Source organism: Serinus canaria, chromosome 1 (assembly GCF_022539315.1).
Source record: "Serinus canaria isolate serCan28SL12 chromosome 1, serCan2020, whole genome shotgun sequence".
NCBI classification, from domain to species: domain Eukaryota; kingdom Metazoa; phylum Chordata; class Aves; order Passeriformes; family Fringillidae; genus Serinus; species Serinus canaria.
The window spans coordinates 16,502,960-16,524,103 of record NC_066313.1 but is presented as its reverse complement, the minus strand read 5'-3'; the positions used below and the strand labels follow the sequence as shown (position 1 = coordinate 16,524,103).

Here is a 21,144-nt window from a genome sequence, read left to right as displayed (position 1 = left end):
CTGGGACAGCCCTGAGAAGGGCCCCAATTGTGTGTTTCTTGCTCAGTCTGTAATTTGGGTCCTACCTGCCATTTTGCTGTGCTCCTCTGGGCCTGTGAAAGTGGGACTTCTGTGGGCCTATGGCTCCTGTGATGAACCTGGCAGGGCATTGTTTGGGCTTCCCCTCTTGCCATTGTCTCTCTTAGTTCCTTTGTGGGTGTTCAGACAAGTTTCTATCATGTAATCTAATAGTTAATATTATCCATTCTCTCCCTTTTCCAGCCAAATCCAATGAATTTGTATTTTTTGAAATGTCTCAACCACTCACAGAATGGGAAGAAGGCAGGCTGACTGAACTGATTACAGGTGTCAGCAAGAGGAACAGAGCACCAGATCTTGCTGAGTTTTTGTCCTTGAAACAAGCAGTACCCTTGTTTAAGGATCTTTCTTCTGAGGAAAGCTCTTTTGTGAGGTGCAATAAGGATCTACTAGAGCAACACATGCCAAAAGAGAATACCTCAGATGCTCGTGAGCCTGTAATTCAGGTGAGTGGATAGCTATTGCTTCATTCATGACCTCTGGTTGGCATTCACACATTTGAGTAAATTTTAGGTCAGCCTTCTTTCTTAATTCATAGCTCAAAAAAACCCAGTCAGGATTACTCCAAAATTTGTAGTCAGCTAGATTGTGTCCACAGAGGGATAGTCTGTAGACCTCATCAGTAAGTGGCAAGTACCAGTGCTTTAGATCTATTCATGGTTGTGTAAATTTAGAACCACAGGGGTGTTCTGCCCTTGTGGTGTCTCTAGGCTCTAGGGCAGCAAGCAGAAAGTTAATCAAGTAATGAGTAATGAAACAATTTTTGTTTTTGGTTGAGCTGGAAGTGCAGCAGAGCAGGAGCTGTGTAGGTGGCCCTCCAGACACCTTTAGATGTAGTTGTGGGGTCTCCACAGCTTGAAAATGCTGAATTATTCCTCAGACTGCTGGGGAGATGAGTCTGTGCAAGTTAATGTGTTGTCTTGCTTTAATCTCTTGAGTAAATGTCTAAACACAGCCCCACATCATTGTCACACAGAAATTACATATCTTTGTTGCCACCAGTAAAAAACCAAGAGCCAGATCAATCTGCAAGGTCTGTGAAACTGGGGACTTTAAAAGGAAGCCAGCCAGCTCAAATATGTATTGTTTATAGGCAAGTTGTTCAAGGACTAGATTTTCAAATCTTCCAAGCATAATCAGCTTCTGGAAAGACAATCTGACTCTTGTCTCCATTCTTTTATTTTACTTCTCCAAAACCATTTCTGATTCACTTGGCTAAGCAATGCTTGAATAGCTTTAGAGAGACTATTATGAACTAAGAACTTCAGTTTCTTCTACATTATTTTTTAAAATATTCAGAAGTTTTTAGTTGTCTGAGCAATGGCATGTTTGCCCAAATACCAAAGTTTATACTTTGGATCTCCAGCAAGAATCCTCTTCAGTGATGCAGGGTACAACTGTGGTTTTTAGGCTTGGGTTTTGTGTCTTGTGTTTTATGTATCAAGCTTTTTATAATTGTTTGTGTTTTTCTGGTAGGAATCAAAGCTAAAAGTGATCAGGCCCAGTTATGCCCTTGCAAATAAGCAGAGTAGTGGCTGCTATTGTATCTCTTTGTCCTCTTCACTGAATGAAGAATGGAAAGAAGTAAGAGAAATGGGAGCAGTTAAGAAGTAAGTGTATTTCATATAAATGAGAAAGGGAAAATATAAGAAATTGAATAATTACTGTAATAAAAACCCTCACTTATCTGCCATTCTCTAGTTCATTTTAAAGTGTTGTATGGAAGTCACTCTTCAAATCTAAAATATCAGCAAATATCAGTGTTACAAGATAATATGGATGTGTTATAGGATGAAATTTGAGCAAATCTGCTCTATGACTTCAAGGTCATATCATGAGCACATCAAGAGAGAGGGTGGGGATCTCATGGGTTCTGTCAGTATCCATTTAAATCTATCTTAGCAAAGCTTACTAATTTAAGCCAGCTTTTTATAAAATCTGAGCAGAGTGTTCTTTTACTGTTCTGTCACACTCAATTTTTTTATAACCATTTGTCCTCTAGTATTTCTTCGCATTTTGTATAGCCATTTTTCAAATACTTTGATCAAAAATAGAAAAACAGGATGAAGGCAGAAAATAGTCTGCTTTCAAAAGTTTTTATCAAAGTTTCAGAGTGCTTTGGGGTGATATTTGTTTTGTAACACCGAAATGTTGGAGGAGGAAATGGTTTTGAGAACTGTTTTTCACAGATTTTCTAGAAAATCTCCTGCATATAAGACAGCCATGTTCAGAACAATATAATGTAAAACAGCTTGTCACTTACGGCATGATTTATTTTCTAGTTTAATTGTTTATCCACCCCCACCTGCAAAAGGAGGACTTGGAGTCACAAGAGAAGACCTAGAGTGCTTAGAATATGGAGAGTTTCTCAATGATGTCATCATTGATTTCTATCTTAAGTAAGTAATCTCAGCCCTTCTTGTATCCTTCAACTCTGTGGTGTGATGTGGACTTGAATGTTACTGTAAATGTTGGTCACTAAATACGACAATTTCAGAAGTCACAATGTGATGAATTGGACATTGGACTTTTTAAAAAAGATTTTTTGTTCTTAGCAGTTTCATTTGTTTTAATTTCATTGGTTTTATCCCCCTGAAGGGCTGTGATAAAATCCAGGCAGAATAACAGGAGGAAAAATGCTTCTTGGTAGCCTTACAGGACAGAAGGTGTTAAGTAGGCAGTTGAAAAAAGTAGAGGATCTCTAGCAGTATTTTATTTACTAAGTTTGCATGAAGTGGAGCATCCTCTGCTATACGGTGCAATTTCAGGTATTCTTCTGATGCACATCTGCAGGAAGGAACACAGCTGATGCATCTTGAGGATGTTGTGGTTGGCTGAGCTACTCCAAGCCATCCTGCTAAAGTTATTTCTGAAAGCAATTTCTCAAGAACTGGCCTTGTGTCCACCAGTCCCTAAAGCTGTGGTTTATTTTCACTCTGCTGACTTAGACCTAAGAAGAATTCTAGTTCTTTTGAAGCTTGTCAGCAGTAATTGCGTTTTACTTGGCATCCAGATGGGTGTAAGAGCTGTGAGCAATAGAAAGACTTGTCTAGAGTATAGGAAAAAGAAGTGTGTAACAGTGTTTCAATGGGGTTTTACAGCAAAGCCCTTCCTATTTTGCTCTAAACTAGAACTAAATGTGTCATGGTCCTCTGAATGGCTGTAGCTTCTCAACAGAAAAGGAAGACTTTAAAAGAACTTAATGCAATTGTTGTAGAAGTCCCTCTACTTTCAGAATTTAAGACTTCCCAAGTTCTCGGTTTTCATTCTGTTGCAAGCAATGTCATGTATGACTGTGTTGCCCAATTCATCAAGTGAAGCTGGAGGTACCTTGTGTGGGATAACTGCAATTATGAGAGCTTTGGCCTTCTAGAGTGACAGAATAAACACTGAAGGTGATGTTCATAATAAAATTATCAGCAGTGAGGTAATAGGTGCTTAGCTTTCACCTGCATAACTGCAAAAGTGAAATGGACAGTTTAACTGACCTGTTCCATGCTTTTTGAATATGCACAAGTATAGCATTCCATAGGTTTAAACCTAGTTAGGTTTTCAATTCTCTCTTAATTCTAAGGGCTAGGTACCTAACTTTCAAAATAAGGTCAGAAGCTTGAATACTGGAGAAAAAATCAAGGACAAAAAATAACTGCATTCTTAATAGGTGGTTGTCTGTTGCATACTCTGATGATGTGAATAGTTAAAATTAGAAAAGTTTGGTGTGATTAGTGGCTGTGAAGGTAATCGATACTAAGCATAACCTGAGTATGACAAGTCATTAGAATAACAGCTCTTTTTTAGCAGTAAAAGTACTTTCTAGAAAAATAATTTAATAATTTTGTTTTCTTCTTTGGTAGGTATCTGTTATTGGAGAAGGCACCAAAACATGTTGCTGACCGTACACACATTTTTAGCAGTTTCTTCTACAAGTGCCTGACCAGGACAGAAAAAAACTTTGAGGGGGATGTCAAAGTTTCGTAAGTTCATTTTAGATGCCGTTATGACCAGAAACAATCTATTTATTGGTGCCACTTTGAAGTTCTGGAGATCATCTACTAATCAGCACATAAAATATTTTTTGGCATTTTCCAAAAGATTAGTGATTAAATATTGTTACTCACAATTTAAGCATACTGGTGTTTTTCCTTAAAATCAATGTGTTTCATACTGAATATGAATGAAAATGTTATTGCCTATCTCCAACTTTTTCTGAATATTTACTTCAGGCAATTATTTACTTGATATTTTTTTCATAAATACACTGTTTTGCAAGACATGCATAATTTAAAGAAATGATGTTACTAATAATATTTTTATATTTACCGTGTATTTAATTTTACATATTGGTAAAAAATTATTGACCAAAGCTTTAGTAAGAAAATTTTATTGCACACCAATAAAATTACACATTTGTTTATTAGCACATGAGCTCACTGGATTGGAAAGTTTCCCCAAAAGATATCATTATCAGTATCACATTGTGTTTCCTGCTAGCTGTCTAAAGGGTAGAAGCATTCTTAACTCACTTCTAGCTTCTTCTCAACACTGATGTTTGCAGTGAGAGCAAAGCCACCAACATTCATTCTGTTTTCACAGAACCACAGAATCTATTAGTTTGGAAAAGACCTCTAAGATCATCGAGTCCAACAATTATTACCCAGCACTACCAAGTCCACCACTAAACCATGACCCCAAATGCCACATCTACACGTCTTTTAAATCCCCCCGGGCCTGGTGACTCAGCCACTTCCTTGGGCAGCCTGTTCCAGTCCTTAGAAAATGTTTTGGTAAAGAAATTTTCCTAATAGCCAATCTAAACCCTCCCTGGCACATCTTGAGCCTGCTGGCTCTCGTTCTGTTGCTTATTACCTGGGAGAAGACAATGACGCCCACCTCACTAAAACCATCCAGGTTGTTAGAGAGATCAATAAGCATCATCATTCAGCTTATTGAAGGCTTTTTTGTTGCTCTCTGAAGTGATTATTTTTTTTTTCTTCTGTTATCTATGAAGTCCCCAGATTTTTCATTCTACTGGCAAACAAGGCTAGCTGCACAGAGAGGTGTGTGTGTCATCTTGTTTAGGGGACTGACACTGCTGGGTGGAAGTTGTGTTGAAGGGAAGAAAAGTGAAACTTCTGTAATATTCTCAAAGATGTCTTGAAAATTCATGTAGCTGTGTTTGAAAGAACATCTTCCATGATTTTACTGTCTTCTGACTTTGAATGTTCTGAGGTGAGGACAAAATTATCCATGAAAAGAATGCTGTTTTACCTTGATCTGATTCCTTTTACAAGGCTGGACTGTCCATAATCTACTGGAGGAACAGGAATGGCACTCTTAGTTCATTGTATTTCAAGGACTGTGGCTTTTCTGGATTAGGAGATACCTTTGGAAATTCGAGTTTTGTTTTTGGGCTTAAATACTCAATCTGCACCTGGTGACTGCAGATGGTTTGGGATGTTAGCTTGTTTCAGTGGGTTGTTTTTGTTTTTTTTTTTGGTTTTTGTTGGTTTTTTTTTTTTTTTTTTTTTTTTGGTTTTTTTTTTTTTTTTTTTTTTTTTTTTTTTTGTTTTGTTTTTTTGATAATTGGCTAGTGAAAATCCTGGCTCTTTACTATTGTAAATTAAATGAATCCCAACAGATGTAGCTACTTAAAGATGCTTTGCTTCTCTTTGCTCACACAGCTCAGGCACTGGATTGAGAAAGCTGCTTTTATAGATGCTTTCCCAGGTTATAAACAGGCCTTCTCTTTGAAGTTCCCAGTGCTTCTACGGTCATGTAGCAGAGGAAGTTTGCATCAACTCTTCACTTAATGCTGGCCCATGCAGAGTCCTACACCAGCCTGGTTTCCCACTCCTTGCTCATTTTTTCCAGTTCCTACTGCTCTAAAGTTGTGTTTCTTAATCAAAGATGAGGATGGAATCACAATGATAATAGGAATGTCTGCTGAGTAGAGTGAATTTTGCTTTTGTACTGGAGCAAAGTTCTGTGAAATGTTGGTTTCTATTTCAACTTGTGCAAACTAGGCTGAACATCTAAACTTAAATAACTTGTCTGTTTTTTCTTGTTCTCCTCATATTGTGTCCTCATGCTTTGTCTGTAGAGCTGGAAATGAAGTTTGGTGCAGCACTTAAATCTCATGATTGGAGGGCATGTGTTTCACCTCTGTGTTTGCTGCAGGTGTGCTGCATGACCCATTTAGCTTTTTCCCATCTAAAGTTTTTTTCCCTTCAAAACTGGTATTGTGAAGCTTGATTCATGGATGTTTTAAAATTATTATAGATCTGTATTTACACTGACTGGTGTTTAGATGAGGTTTGTGTGGCAGTAAATAGTAATTGCAAGAAAACCATTCAAATCTATCAATGATTGTGGGTTTTTTTCCAAGAAGAGTTTAAAATGGTTCAGAAATGGCTCATTAGCCACTTGGGCTCAATGGTGTGCTGATTTATTTTTAACCTGTCTAGGAAATTTCTAGAGAAATTTCTAGAGTAAATCTCCCCTCCCCATTGAGGGACTGGGGAGATGTAGGAGTGCTAATCCCTATGGCTTGCTTTAAGTGAAAGGAACAAAACCAAACAACAATTGTCATTTGTTTTCTTCAGAGCAGCACAGAGAAGACACAGAAGAGTAAGAACATGGACTCGCCATATAAATATCTTCAATAAGGATTATATCTTTGTGCCTGTGAATGAGGAGTAAGTCTATGTTTTCAACACCTTTTCTGCTATTTAAAGTTTTCAGTGAATGTTGTGGTGGTAAAAATTTATGGCTGATCATTGCCCGTGATAGATTATATTTTGAAGAAGTAACACATGTGCAATGAGTGATTTTTGAAAACTGTTCAAAAAATAAAATGTTTATTCAGCTATTAACTTTGTACCTTTTGGTATTTGTTTTACTGAAAATTACTGTTAGGTATTTTTCAGAATAATTTGTTTGTCATGATGATTCCTGTGCACTTCAGTAATATTTCTATAAAGAAATCACAGCAACTCACAGTGTCAATAGATAAAAGTAGAATTCCCATAATCTGTGCCTTGGCCTGGTTAAATAACCAGCCTGTACATGGAAACTCCTGTGAAATTTAATCATTATTGAAAGGTACATAATGGAAAACAGCTGTGGAAGGGTGCCACATCTTCAGCTACATTCAAAACTGAGATCCCCATCACTGATTATTAGTATTTTTTTATTTTGGATTTTAGTTGAAGTGTGTAATGGGTGCTCAAACACTGATAAATTGCTGTGGTGGGTTTCTTGGGGTTTTTAAATGAATTGATACTTATTTTTGCTGTTATGCCACAATGCAAAGTGAAAAATGAGGAAGAGGATTAGTATGAGATGCCGTGAAAAGAACATGGCAATGATGGTTGTGTGTCACAGAACAGTTGTCCATGAGCTCTCAATATTATAAAAGCTTTTCATAGCCTTTTCAGAACCAAATGTTCAGAATTCTGACATCTTTTCCTCACTGCTGGGCAGGTCTCATTGGTACTTGGCAGTTATCTGTTTTCCTTGGTTGGAGGAAGCAGTGTATGAGGAGTGTCCCCAGCAGAATTCATTATTCCCCCGGCCTCGGCAGGCTCCCCTGGAGCCAGAGAGTGAGAACACCAGAGCTGGCTCAGTGCTCTTCAGGGATGAAGAAGAGGGGGGTGCTAACAGAAGTTTATTCTCCAAAGGTATGTAATCTAGGAGAAAGTTATGTCAAGCCATGAATAGTTCTAGGTGTCTTAGTCCTCGAAGGAGGGAAATTATGTGAAAGATGATTTCTAAAACTTCCAGACTGATGTAGTATGTTTTTATGTACCCATGCGTAATAAGGACTGCAAGTTTTCTGCAACTCTGGAGAATACTGGAAGAGACATGGAAAATCAGGGATGATTGGAAAGTTGGATTTCAGTAAAAATTTTATCACGAGGGAAGACATTTGGGAATAACTCTGCTATTTCAAGATTCAGAAGAGAATGTTAAAAATTGGTTTATAAATTAGTTTGTTACTTTCATATTTGAAGGTATTTGAATAATAATAATAATGAACTTGAAAATCAAAATACTTTGCTTAGGCATTATTTTCCTAATTTTTTTATTTGTTCCTTTATACTAGGTAGCAATGAAATTGCTGCTTCTGCTTCAGTTCTGTATTCAGCTATTTCTAAAGTAAGTGCTTTTTTGTTTTGATAGAAAAAACATATTACTGAGTTTCTGAATGGGGTGAGACTTGATCAAGGGATATTGCAACGCCCTTTTTTCAGTAGTTATTGATGTTTGCATAGCCTGCAGCATGCACAAGGCATTTTGAATTAGCATTGTCCTCCTGTGCTTACCTATTTGCTCTGCTATGATTTCACCTGTTTTTAAAATTGATTTATCAGTTACTTATTTTCTGAAATGAGACCGTCTCTAACTTTAAATTTATGAAGATCTTAGAGTTTATAATTGATGTTGGTTTTTTTGAGATTTATTTTTATTTTTTCTTTTGTCTCAGATCTCCCTAAGTAATTCCAAAAAGCAGATTTGTAAAAGGTATGTTTCTGTTTTGTTTCTAATACTGTGACATTAAATTATGAAATTCTGTAGTAATTCAGGTATTGTCATAAAACCACAGCTGTAGGTTCTTGTCCATTTTTACCACATTGGTTAAAATATTGATACTTTTGGGTAGGCTGTTTGCAAACCAAATAGTTCCTTCAGTGGTGTTGGTGATGAAAGACTGCAATGACTTGGTTTTGTTTTTGTTGTGTACAGGCCTTGTGTACTCATCTTGGATTCCTTGAAAGCATGTTCTGTGCAGAAAACTGTTCAGGTTTTGAGAGAGTAAGTAACTACATTTTCTATCTTTTAGCAATAGATGCTGCTGGTCATATTTCTATATACAAAGTACTTTTGTCTAGAAAGGTGTATATTTCTATTGCTAAAGGAATATCCATGAACAGTCGTGACAAAGGAAACACTAATTATTGTACAGAGGCTTCCAAGAAAAGCTGTTTTATGTTCTTCAACCCACATATGATGCAAAAGCTGTAAAGTGGAGAGTGGAGAAAAAAAATTAGAGATGTTTTTGCTAGTGTTGTTTTTGTGGGGGGAGGATTTATCCCATCTAGTCTAGTAACTGAAGGTGTTTTTAAGGGTAGAAAAACACTTAAAATGAATACTTTGAAATCTGAACAATCATTTTCTAGGAGATTGATGTTCATTTTTTGATGATGCTTACAGAATTAGTGTTAAATACATTCCTGTGTACAAAAATGCACAAACTAGATTGAAGCTGTCTAAAAGCTTGATGTGTCAGTAGAGTTATAGTGGATTAGTATTTGTTTTGAAAAGTGTAAAAATATATTCAATTTTGTATGTGATAATATGTGAGTATTGGAAGAATGTAATAAAAACTTCAGTACTTTTACACACTCCTGATGATTTTAAAATCAATCAACAGCTTTTAAAAAAACAATTGTTAAATATCTGAAGATAAATGCAATTGTTCTTTTTATTCTCTATGCTATTCCTTTCACTGAAAGGTACAAAAATGTGTAATCTAAGTAGCACCACCTTCTTGTAAAAGTGTATTCTTCAAAATGCTATGTAAAGTTTAGATGAGATTTAGAAACTTCTGTGAAACCATCTTTTCCCTAAATAGAGAGACCTCCCTGCCATGTGTCTTGGGAGGAAGAATGAAATAGCAACTTCTATTTATTTATTTATTGATAAAATCTCTGGGATGTGTTATTTTAGTGCACTATTCTTTGAGCTACTCCTGAGGCTGAAATTCCAAAGTGTGGTTTCTTGGAGTTTAGAGAGATGTCACAAAAAGTCAGAAAACAAGTGGAGACCTATGGAATTATGAGATAAGGGGAGTTTGGGAAGCAAACCTCTTATTCCTTCAATTTCCAGTTACACCCTGGAAGCAGAAGTTTAAGGAAACTGATGCAGGGATTCTATGACATCTTTTCCCTGAGTTGATTTTTGTTGTGTTTTGAGCAGTTGTCAGGCTCAAATAAACAAATTAGAAAGTCTAGAGTCATAGGTTCTTGCAGTTTCTAGAAAGTGTGCTTCACTGGAATGTCTTCATCTTTGAATTGTTTCATATTTGGTACCTTTTCACAGTTGCCATTTCCAAAAGCTGCTTAGGTGTCCTGTATGTATTTTTATTCTCATGACTGTAAGGACTTGGGGCTTTTAGAAATCAAACACAAGGTCTGACTTAATGCATATATTTTATTCTCTTAAGTCACACCTTTTGTTTTCTTTTCAGAAGCCCTTAGACTTTGTAAGCCTAGCTAAAGCCAGGAGAAAAATATAGGTAACTACTGCTTTTGAAAACCAGACCCTTAGGTTTTCCATCCCATCCCTAAAATCAGCAGCCAGCCCTGAATGTGGAGTCAGTGAGTTGCTACTGAAGCATGAAAGCAATAGAAAAGCCTGATAACAAATGAATCCTAATCACTATAGAAAAGCTTTCCTAAGGTTTTCATCAAGTCTTTAAATACCTTGTGTACTGCTAGATTGCAAGGATTATATTGGTGCAATTGTTACTGAAGTTTTTTGTAAGGCGTGGTTTAAGGGGGTTTTAATGATTTGCTTATGTTAAAAAAGCACTGCTGGCCTCTTAGAATGAATCTGGGAAAAATGTGTAATAGCCAAGAAAATTAGTGCTTTAGTTAAGGTATAAAAATGTCCTGGTATCCTAATAGCTTATAGAAGCTCTGCACAAGTAGCTGATTTTAAATTACATCATGCATATTTGTTTTGTATATTGCCTATTGTGTGGTAGAAATGCCTCTGAGGGCAATAGAATATTGGATATTTGGAACCATGTTGAATAGTGTCACAAAAGCTATTGAGCTTGGGAGTTATTGCTCAAGTATTTCCACTGTTTACTTTCTTTTGTAGGTACCTTGAAGTGGAATGGGAAGCTAAAAGAAAAACGCATCGGGAATTCAGTAAATCAACAATGATTGACCTATGTCCCAGAGTGCCTAAACAAGATAACAGCAGTGACTGTGGGGTCTATTTGCTGCAGTATGTGGAAAGCTTCTTCCAGGTACAAATGCAATCTACCTTCCTCTTTCCCCCAAATTATCTTAAACCACAAAACCCCATTTTCTGAGCACACTAGCCAGACAAAAAAAGCTGTCAAGCGTCAAAAGTGTCAAAATCATTTGAGAAACAGGAGATGAAGCCCATTCTTAAGTAATGGCAGGGGTCTTTCTGTCTGGTGTCTCGTATGTGTCTATCCTCAAATGTTTCTGACCTTGTAGTTTAGTGTTGCTTTTATATTGACACATGCAGTATCCCTGACTACTTGCATGTATTTGCAGCCTATTAGTGTATGCACTGCTGCCCTACAGATGTTACAAAAGAATCTTTGCATCTCTTCTTGCAGGATCTAAAACTTTTTCAGCTTGTGCATTGGTCTTTGAGTGGCTTTACAGGCAGCAGTTTCTGTAGAGAGAGGGAGAGGGGAAATTGTTGAAAGGGAATGTGTAGAGCCAAGGGAGCTGCTTTTTCTTTTCCAGCACATACATTTAAATGTCTGCAGATCCTGGGCTCCAGGCACTGTCTTCTAGGGTGTCCCCAAGTCTTCCTCCCCCAGAAGAGCACACTGCCCTTTGCTCTGCCCTTTGCATGGCTCTGCTTGTTTGATGTGTGTGGTTGCATTCTCTGAGATTCCTGTGCATGCAGAGCTTTGTGTGAGGCCTTGGGCAGTGGACAGGTTTTTCTGCTGTAGGAGAACAGATGAGATTGCCATTTCAAATCACCTGTGCTCCCATTGGGGGAGGGTGGGGGGATTGGAGCTCTATGTGCAGTTGCAGGCTGTGATCTTGTCCATGTCATGGGGATGTTGTTGGATGCATCATATAGAATGTACATCCATAGCAGGAGTCCTATGGATGGATATGGGCTCTTTGGAAAGCACAGGCACAGAGCCTATAGAGCTGTCCTTCATGTGGGCCAGCTGGAATGCATGGATCTATGCCTAGGGCTGGATGAGGAGCCATCTGAGAGGTTCTGAGTAGTGACTAAAGATCAAAGCACCCTGGGTGTAATAAGCAGTGGGCATCTGCTGTCAGCCACCTGATCAAGAACAAGTGCATGAGGCCCCTTTGTGTGGTGTTCGGCTGTTTGTCTCTGTCCCCACACACGCTTAGGGTGGTTCTGGCAGGCTGTGTCTCAAAAGATGGGTCTGGACTCCAGGATTTTTCGGTCTTCAGAATTGTTTATTATATCTTATCTGTAAAGTCCCTTCTCTGCCCGACTGGGATCTGACCAGCACAACAGCCAAAGGCACTCTGGCCACCCCCAAGGCGGGCACATCTTTTATAACAAAAACTACGTATGTCATATTTACTTTTCATCCCCAATACCTATCACCCTCGTCACCGGATACATTCTTACCCCAGACCAATCCCCAAATGCCAACACCACAGCAGAAGATGGATGACAAGAAGAAGGAGGAAGAGTCTTGTGACCTGCCCTGTTTCCTCCATCTTGTTTCCATAACCCCCCTGTACAGAAACCCCAAAATCTGTAATTTACCCTATAACTACATTTTCCCTTCACCATTCACACCCGGGTAATTCCCACAGGTTCCATCTTCTCATACATCGGTGGCACATCCCTAGATGGATCATAATCAAGCCACCAAGTGCTTTTGGCAACATTCCAAGACCCCCGAGACCCCCAAGGGTTCTCTCGGTAGCTCTGGACATCAGGAGTGATGTTCTGAGTTCCCACACCTTTGGACAGGTGAAAGCAGCCTCATATTCACAGACTCTGGACCCTTGGAGTGACTTCACCCTGACAACTTCCTGGAGAGTTCCTGACTTGGGATAGGTCTGGTTGGGGATACAAAACTCCAGAAGTTCCTTCAATCCCCAACCACTCTGTGGTTCTCTAATAGATGGGTTGAGCTCTTGTGTAGGGGGAAAATGAAATTACTTACCAAAGCTCTTGAACTGCCCATTCTCTAACTAGGGGGACTTGTTCTTGAAGAAGCAAGGTTTGGGACAAGGTGTTTGTAACTTCTCCTAAAGACTTATAGACTGTAAATCATGATGTGTTCTTAAGTTTACTGTTTCAATTTGTCATATATTACTTTATTCAAAGGAAGGAGGAGGTAAAATATAAGCATGGCAAAAGACTGAAGAGGAAAAGAAGAAAAGAAATTGATTTTGGCAAATCAGATGTGATGTTGTAGTCTTTACTAAATCTACCAGCACCTCTCAGCTATTTCATTTTGCTATCCTCTTTTGTTCCAAATTCTCCCCTTCTCATGTCCTGCTAAAACTGTTATCAGTTTTCTTACTTTTTGTTGTGTCCTGTCAGAAGACCTGCTCATGACAGAAAAAACACATGCTTGAGACAGCAAAATCTCAGGATTCTCAACCACATGAGATTGATTCTTTGCTACAGTTGCTACGTATTTGTCAAAATACATGAAATCTGCCTTTAATATGTGTTAATACTGACGTATCTTTAAGAGAAGTGATGAAAACCTGTTTGGTGTTTACCGTGAATACCTTTTGGCAAGGGCACATATATATGTGATTATGATGAAGGAACTGCAATTTGATTTTAAGGGCTGGCAGTCTTGTATAGAAACTTGCTTGTGCCTCAATCTCAGTAGCAGTGGAAGGGTTTGAAATCCTTTCTGAAGGTTGTGTTAGGAAATTCATTCCATAAATGTTCCTTTTTCTCTTACCAGAATCCCATAGTTAATTTTGAACAACCACTGCATCTGGAGAATTGGTTCCCTCGTCAGCTGATCAGAAACAAAAGAGAAGAAATTCGAGACCTGATCTTGCAACTCCACTTTCAACAGCAGAGTGGCAGCAGCAGCTAATAAATCTAATAAGGCAGTCCTGGCAAAGGATACTGCTGTATAAAATAACTGGAACTCTGCTTAGTGATGTTTGGTCTCTCCCTGCCTTGCAGAGAAGAAAAAAAAAAGGCACAAGGAGTACTTTTTAAAGTTCAGCATGTATTTATTTAAAGTTTTTTTTGACTGGTGTTGTGTGGTCTTAAGATGCTGGAAGGGGGAAAGGAGAACATTGTAGATAAGAATGTAAATATGTAAGTTAAAGCTAATGCATATGGATTGCTAATTGGTTCTTAGAATATGAAAGCTGCTTACAGGTATGCCTCAAGGATGTAAAAATACTTTTGCCTTTTGGAGCCTGTTCTTTGTAATTCTGTATAAACAGGGATGGTCATGTAGGAGTCAGGCCTGAAGACAGAATCTGGATCTTGTATTGTGTCTCTTGATTTGCAGCTGATACAGATAGAATGAATACTATGTATTTTTTTTTACTCCAAGGATTTAATGTTGACTCTCTTTAGAGATGTATTTTTTGTTTTGTTTCTGATTATATACAAAAGTAATCTGCATGTGTCAGAAATTTCTGCCAAGATTTGAGGCTCATGAGTTTTGATGATTTTTTAAAAAAAAATTAGTTTCCCCCTTCCTAGCATTTTCATAAGTGTGTTTCCCGAAGGGGAAGACATTTGTTTGAGAGTGACCGTTGAAATACTTGAAAGTTGGGAGTGTATTTTCTTTTGAGTTTTTTTTTTCTTATCAGATTTTAGAAGCAAACTTGCTCTCAAAGTACATACCAATACAGTATGTGTAGGCAGTAGATTTTTAATGCTGTTCACCTGATTTTGGGGAATAATTCCTGCAAATCTTAAGGCGTCACCTGCATTAGCCAGGCAAGCAGGCTGTGGCCTAACAACCTCAAAAAGTCTGAGGCTTTTTACTGAAAAATAAGGTCATTAAGATATGGGATTTACATGTAAGACAAACAGGATTTTTACCTTGCTTAGGAGAATTGAGTAAAGATGACTGAATATTAGTGTTTGAACTCAGACTTGATTTGATGAACTAGGACAAGTTCATCATTGTCTTAATTTGTATTTATATAGCTTTTCTGTGAACAGTGATCACATTTTGATGTGTGCACTTTTTTCTGTACTCACTGCATAGAAGGTGACTCTTCTAAAAGGATGCTTTCTCCTGTTCCCCATTTTAACTTCACTGAAGTGTCATCTTACCCTTCAGAAGGACTGTGTGTCAGATAACCACCAAAACCACTTGTGTCATATAGTAGTCTACAAAACCAGAGCTCTTAAAGCTGGAAATACAACAGAGTTAAAATAAAAGTTGAGGGCAACCCAAAGATGCAAGCATTTTTGTCATTGCAGAATTCTCAGGGCCACTTCCCTCAAAACAACTCTGAAACCTGGCTTCTGGAAAATCCAGTTGTTATTTCAGATTTTGTATCGTCATCCAACACCCCTCTGCTCGCCCTTATTTGTTTTTCAAACCAGGAAGCATTCTTTCTGTGGGGGAGAGGATTTTAAAACAATTTGCTGAGCACAGTTACCTTCTGTATAGCTGTGAGCAGCCTTGTGCAATGACTGTATGTTTTTTGGTTTTGTTTCTAGTTTAATTCTGTAGTTTGGCACTACCCCTTCTTTCCCTGCCTCCCAACATCTTTCCCTCCAATCCCAGAGTTGTGTCTTTCAGCACCTAAATCACAACACCAGCATTACTAACAAGAATAATCTGTGTATTTATTGTAAAACAAAAGATACAATGCAGAAGTGTGCTCCCTTTCTCTACATCTTTCTTAATTGAATCATATTTTCAGTGCTCCCTGATGAAAAACAATTTGTGCTTTTTCTTATGGTAAAGTTAGGTTTTATCACTAGCAATTGGTTCTCTTTTAGATTGACTGGTTTATAGATATTTAAAAGCAAAATAATGTATACAATTTTCTAAATTGATTTTGTAACACAAAAGGATTGCCTTTATAGATTTCTTACATATGTGCTATGAGAATGCCAATGCATTTGATATTAAAATTATCTCCAGAAGTTGCTGACTGTGGTTGTTACTATTCTTTTCCCAGCTGCTACAATTAACCCTCAAGTTCAGAGTAACACAGGCCATCTGACTGCTTTTATTGTACATACGTGTCTCGGGTTCGTTGTTCCTGGAGGGGCTCCCAAGGTATTAAAGAGTCTTTTTTCCCAGCCCCGCGCTTGAGGAAGTAGTCAGGATTCCTCAGCTCTGGTTTTCAAGTTTGCTTATTTTCTTTTATCTAATATATTCTCTTTTGGACCTGCAGAGGTTTGTCCAGCAGGTTGGTTTGTGGCACACTGACCACCCTTGGGGTGGTGTTAGCTTTTTACACTAAGAACTACGTGTACTTTATTTACAATAATTTTCCAATACCTATCACCTATGTTAGACAGTCTGTCTCTACTCTAAACCAATCCAGAAGTGCCACCATCACAGCAGAAGATGAAGGACAAGAAGGAGAAGGAGAAAGACAGGACACACCCAGATTCCTCCATCTTGCCTCTTGAACCCCCATTCTCAATCCCCAAAATTCTACATTTTCACCCTGTGATAAATTCACTGTCATTCTATTCAAACCCTTGTGGCTTGTAACTCCTCGCACAAAGCTGGTAATGGTTTCCATGGGTTAAAATCAAAGGCACAGGTGTCTTTGACTGCATGCCAAGGTCTCTGAGCCCCCTGCCAGGGTCTCGAGTCCTCCAGGGCAGTCAGAGGAATGTCCTGGGTTCCAACATGTGTCTTAACCCAAGTGTCTCACCCAGTGATTTATGGGACTATCAGCCCCAACCCACCCCATTTCCAGCTATTTGCATTTACTAGGGATGTGGTAAATGCTAGGAAGTGTCTCTGTGGAAGAAGCTACGTTCCAGGTATCTTCATGCTTCCTTTTTACTTGCTGGAACTCCTCAAAGTTAACTTTTTACCAGACTGACTCAGAGACCTTTTTGCACATCTCTTATATTTCCATTTCCTGTATAAAGCCCTGTTTAACTGAAAAAATGGAGTTGGCAGGGTGTTTCAAACTAAACCAGTCTCTGTAAGGCTCTTTACCCAAAGCTGTGTAATTTTTGTTTTAAGGTAATCAGTTGTACCCAAATGTACCCATCAGTTTCTTTAAAAGAAACTGCTGTATTCTGTAACTGTGGAACCAGAAAATTGCTTCCATGAAGACATCCGAGTCATGGAAATCTGTTTAAGGGACTGCACAACACAAGAAGTAAGGTAGAAGAGAAGTAACTTGTAAGAAATAAATCTGCCAGGAAAAATCTAAAAATAACCACTTAGTTTTCATGAAGAACTAGAGAAGCAAATCTGTAAGTAGGTTTTTTGGGGGTTATTGTTCATTTTTTAAGTATGAGGGGACTGCTGTGTTTTAGCAATGGAACTGCAAGCATGGAATGATTGCAGTTCATATGGGCTTTTGTGGTACTCACCTCCTGGAACTTGACCCTGAGATGAGCTTGCAGTGCTCTGGAAGTACTATACCTTAGAAAATAATAAAAACTTGAGAGCTACAGTAGAATACTTTCATTTTGGTTAGGACAGAGAAGCAGAATACTGCTTCTGACACTCATTCCCCAATCCACAAAAAAAGAAACCCAAACAAGCAAAAAGAAGAAATCGTTTTCCAGATGGAAAAGCAGGACTTGTTACATGAGACTTGAAAAGTCTCAGAATTGAAAAGGTGTTGAATAAAACCAAGACTAACAGTAATAATTCTGCCCAACCAAACTGAAGTTGGAAATTGAAGTTGAAAGAGAAGCACAGACACTGGGATCATCTTTGTTAAACAGGGTAAGAGATTTCTGGTCACCAGTTCAGAAAAGGAGGAATGCTGGAAATAGGTTTACATTACATTGACAGCATTGATAAGTGTGAGATTAATTTGGCTGACCTCACTTCCTAATTCTATAGCTCAAAATTCTTTATGATACTGTATGATGGAAGAGGCGGCAGTGCAACAGGCTATGGTAGGCTAAATTTCATCAGCTGGAAGATTAAATAGCCTCAGAACTTGTTTATTCTTCTGAGATGTTTGCCAGAGCACAAGCAAAAAGTGTCAATGGTGAATGCTTGGCCACAGCAACCACAGAAACTGAGCAAGTGAACAGGTTTTGTCTAACCTAATTCTGACTGGGAATTTTGTTGGTGAATCCTGTCAAATGCCATAAAGCCATCTTTTTTGTACAGTCAGGGAGGCAATTTAGATTCTGGGTAGTGAACCTCATGAGTTTGGAAATAGTGGGTATTGGCCATGGTGTGGCTCTTTATTAGAGGCATTTTCATCTGACATTTTTTTAGTTACAGGTGGATTCAGCTTTTTGAATCAATTACATTTGAAAAACAGGGATATTATTCAGAATGGTATGTGTGCTGTAGCAGTATTTCAGTGAGCAGTGCTCTGTAGAGAACTGTAATTCAGCTAATCCCATTTGCTCTGTGAAAATACATGTTTCGTCTCAGAAATGCAAGCTGTCAGAAAACTGTCTGTATTTTTGGAGGTACTGGGATGTCTTGGTGTGTTGTGTCACTAGAATTACACTTCCCTTTTTTTCCTCATTCAGCAAGAGTGCTTAGCGTGAATACTTTTGAACAGATACAACTTGGATGCAGAAAACTGTTTTATATATGTTTTCTGATACAAAGTGTTACTGTAAAGGCTTTTGTCAAATCAAGGAAGGAGTTAATTTTCCACAATTATTTTGGAAATCTATTGCAAGAGTTGTTTTGCTTATTTTAGGAAACTTTAAAAGATTATGCTTTTAGATATGCCTTTTGCTATAATAAAGGTAGGAGATTTTCAGTTGTTGCAAGTCTACATTTCACTGCTGAAATCACTTGAAGATAAAATTAATAGCAAACTAATAATAATAAAACTGAATTTACGCTTAAAATATTTTATTTCACAGAAGCTGACATAACCATACCATAGAAAACAAATTTTGACAGAGATGGTTTTTATACTCTTCATATTCTGAGTGCCTATGAGTACTTTATTGATGAAAGAAACAACAATGCTGTAAATCTAAAGAGAAAACTTTTGACTGGGTTTCATGTTACTGAAAGTATGCGTGTTCTGTAAAGGGATTAGTTGTCATGTGTTCTGGAGGTAAGATAGCTTTTGCCTTTATAGGTGTGTGTAGCATTTCTAACCATAAATACCTCTCTGATCCAATTGCATTTGTGCAGGGTAATGCGAGCAAAAACATTCATGACATTGAAAGCATGAGTTTCTGTAGAGGATTAAAAGATAATCCGTGTTGGATCCAGGGTCATGGTAAAGATACCCAAGGTAGCCCCAGGAGTTGCTGTCTCTACCCAGACACGCTGAATAGGACTTTGCAACAGTTTCTGGGCACCAGTGTAGTGCTGTCTCTGTGCTGTTCCATGTAGAGCTCCAGCACAGTGCTGCCAGCATCATGGTTAGCTTGGCAGAGCCAGACTAGGTCTGCAGGGATGGTTTGATAGATCCAGAAGGTCTGATTCTAAGAAAACTGGGGGTGTTCAAGCAGCTCAGTGGTAAAGCTTTAAGTGTAATTTAAAAATTTCAGGGCAGAGAGAGGACAGCCAAAGGAATTATGTTGCTGTTTTGAAAAATATCAGCTAGAGTCTGTTAAATGTCAGAGACAGAGCATAAAAACAAAGGTCATTTTACTTGATTCCTGTGAGTATTGTATGTGTAATACTGCCGATAATTCCTGATATGTGAATTGCTGGCAGTTCAGTAGAGCAGCTAGAAGAGAGAAGTGAGCATTGTACTGCCTAAGGAGCTCTGTGTAAAAGCTTTGCAGGCAGACACCTGGGAATCCAGCTTTGCAATACTTATACAAAACCACTACCAAAAATAGTCACTTTAGCCAAACTAGGAGTTTGTTCAGACTGATCTGAACAAAGTAACTGGGAAGTCCTGAGTAACAGCATGCAGAAGACAGCCCTGAAGGAGATTTCCTAGGGGTCTGAATGCAGTCTGCCATTGCAGGGCAGCTTCCATACACGTTTCCACAGTGAGCTGACCCTGGATGAGAACTGGGAGTGCTGCTGCTTTCTGTGCTCTGTCCTTTCTGCAGTTTCTTTTTCCTACAGCTATCTGTACTCCTTGCTGCTGCTCATGTCAGGTAACACCTGAAAAGAAATGAAAGAATCATGACTTGCCCTGGCTTTGTGTTTGGAGGAAGCACTGCTTTTGGGGTGCAGGGGATAGTGGTGGAAGAGTACAAGACTCTGTCCTTTAGCACAGACTTGACAGCAGCCCTATAACCAGAAGAAAGAGTCCCACAGAGAGGTTGCTTCAGTGTTTGCATATCCAATGGTGCTTAAGCAGTCATGTATTTATATATGTGTTTATATTTGTACAAGCAGAAGACAAAACACACGAGACTTTCTACTGGAGATTAGTGTGCTCCCCCTGATGTTTTGTGGCCAGCAGGATTTTTAAAAAGAGCAGAAATTGAAAGGCCAATGAAAAAGCATGGTTAATTAAATGTGAAAGGTGCTGTCCTTGTTTGGACTGTCTGTTAATGGTATGACAAGCCCTGGTAAAGAGCTTAACTGGCCAGATTAAAATTAAAAAATTGTGTCAGTCCATCTGCTAGCTCCAAAGAGTCTACTTCAATCACCTTTTCTTGTTTCTTCACTAAAGCAGGAAAGTGTCTTTGAAAAGAGCAGAGCCAGGATGTATTGGTTGACTTTTTTTACCTAATGCTTTCTCCAAAGATAATGATATGTGACGTCAAGACATTTTCAAGAAGCACAATGCTCTTGGTTGGTTCAAGGCTACGGTAAAGGCAGCAGCTCTTTTGCTAGAAGGGATTGGGATTATTTTGCTTTTATATATATATTTTTTTTTAAATTACTCAAATAAGTATGTTTGGCTTCATGTGGAAAATCTTTCTTTGCCTTCCGGGAATGATTAACACAGATCTTCAAATAGTTGCAGGTAATGCAGAAAATCTTTCTATGTTCTTGTTTACAAATTTAGCTATGGCAGTATAGAATTAGAAATACCTCTCTGATTTAATCGTAACAAAGGGGGCTAATACAGAGAAATGTTAGTTCAAATCTGTGCTGTGATAGCAGTGTAAATATGGAATACTTAGACTGATTTCCAGGTGGTATAACTGCACATTTGTCTTGCTTTGAGTGTAGGAGGCAATTTTTTTCAACTTTGAGATGTTAAATGCTGGTAATCTTTTTCTTTTCTTTTT

The 21,144-nt window shown here is 38.3% G+C and overlaps 2 protein-coding genes across 7 annotated transcripts in view; both read left to right on the top strand.

Moving 5' to 3' along the window:
• SENP7 (SUMO specific peptidase 7) overlaps positions 1–15,951 on the top strand; it is a 44,708-nt gene extending 28,757 nt beyond the window's left edge. For all 6 annotated transcript variants that reach the window (XM_030234723.2, XM_018920169.3, XM_018920167.3 and 3 more), the window contains 11 exons: positions 262–524; positions 1,555–1,688; positions 2,361–2,477; positions 3,933–4,052; positions 6,681–6,773; positions 7,561–7,757; positions 8,183–8,235; positions 8,564–8,601; positions 8,824–8,892; positions 10,966–11,116; positions 13,781–15,951. In XM_030234723.2, coding sequence (XP_030090583.2) covers positions 262–524; positions 1,555–1,688; positions 2,361–2,477; positions 3,933–4,052; positions 6,681–6,773; positions 7,561–7,757; positions 8,183–8,235; positions 8,564–8,601; positions 8,824–8,892; positions 10,966–11,116; positions 13,781–13,918 — 1,373 coding nt within the window. In that variant the 3' untranslated portion in view covers positions 13,919–15,951. The remainder of the gene's footprint in view (positions 1–261; positions 525–1,554; positions 1,689–2,360; positions 2,478–3,932; positions 4,053–6,680; positions 6,774–7,560; positions 7,758–8,182; positions 8,236–8,563; positions 8,602–8,823; positions 8,893–10,965; positions 11,117–13,780) is intronic.
• Positions 15,952–20,803: 4,852 nt separating this feature from the next.
• The window catches only part of IMPG2 (interphotoreceptor matrix proteoglycan 2), a 52,429-nt gene continuing 52,088 nt past the window's right edge, over positions 20,804–21,144 (top strand). The window contains 1 exon segment of the mRNA XM_050974054.1: positions 20,804–20,876. Coding sequence (XP_050830011.1) covers positions 20,804–20,876 — 73 coding nt within the window.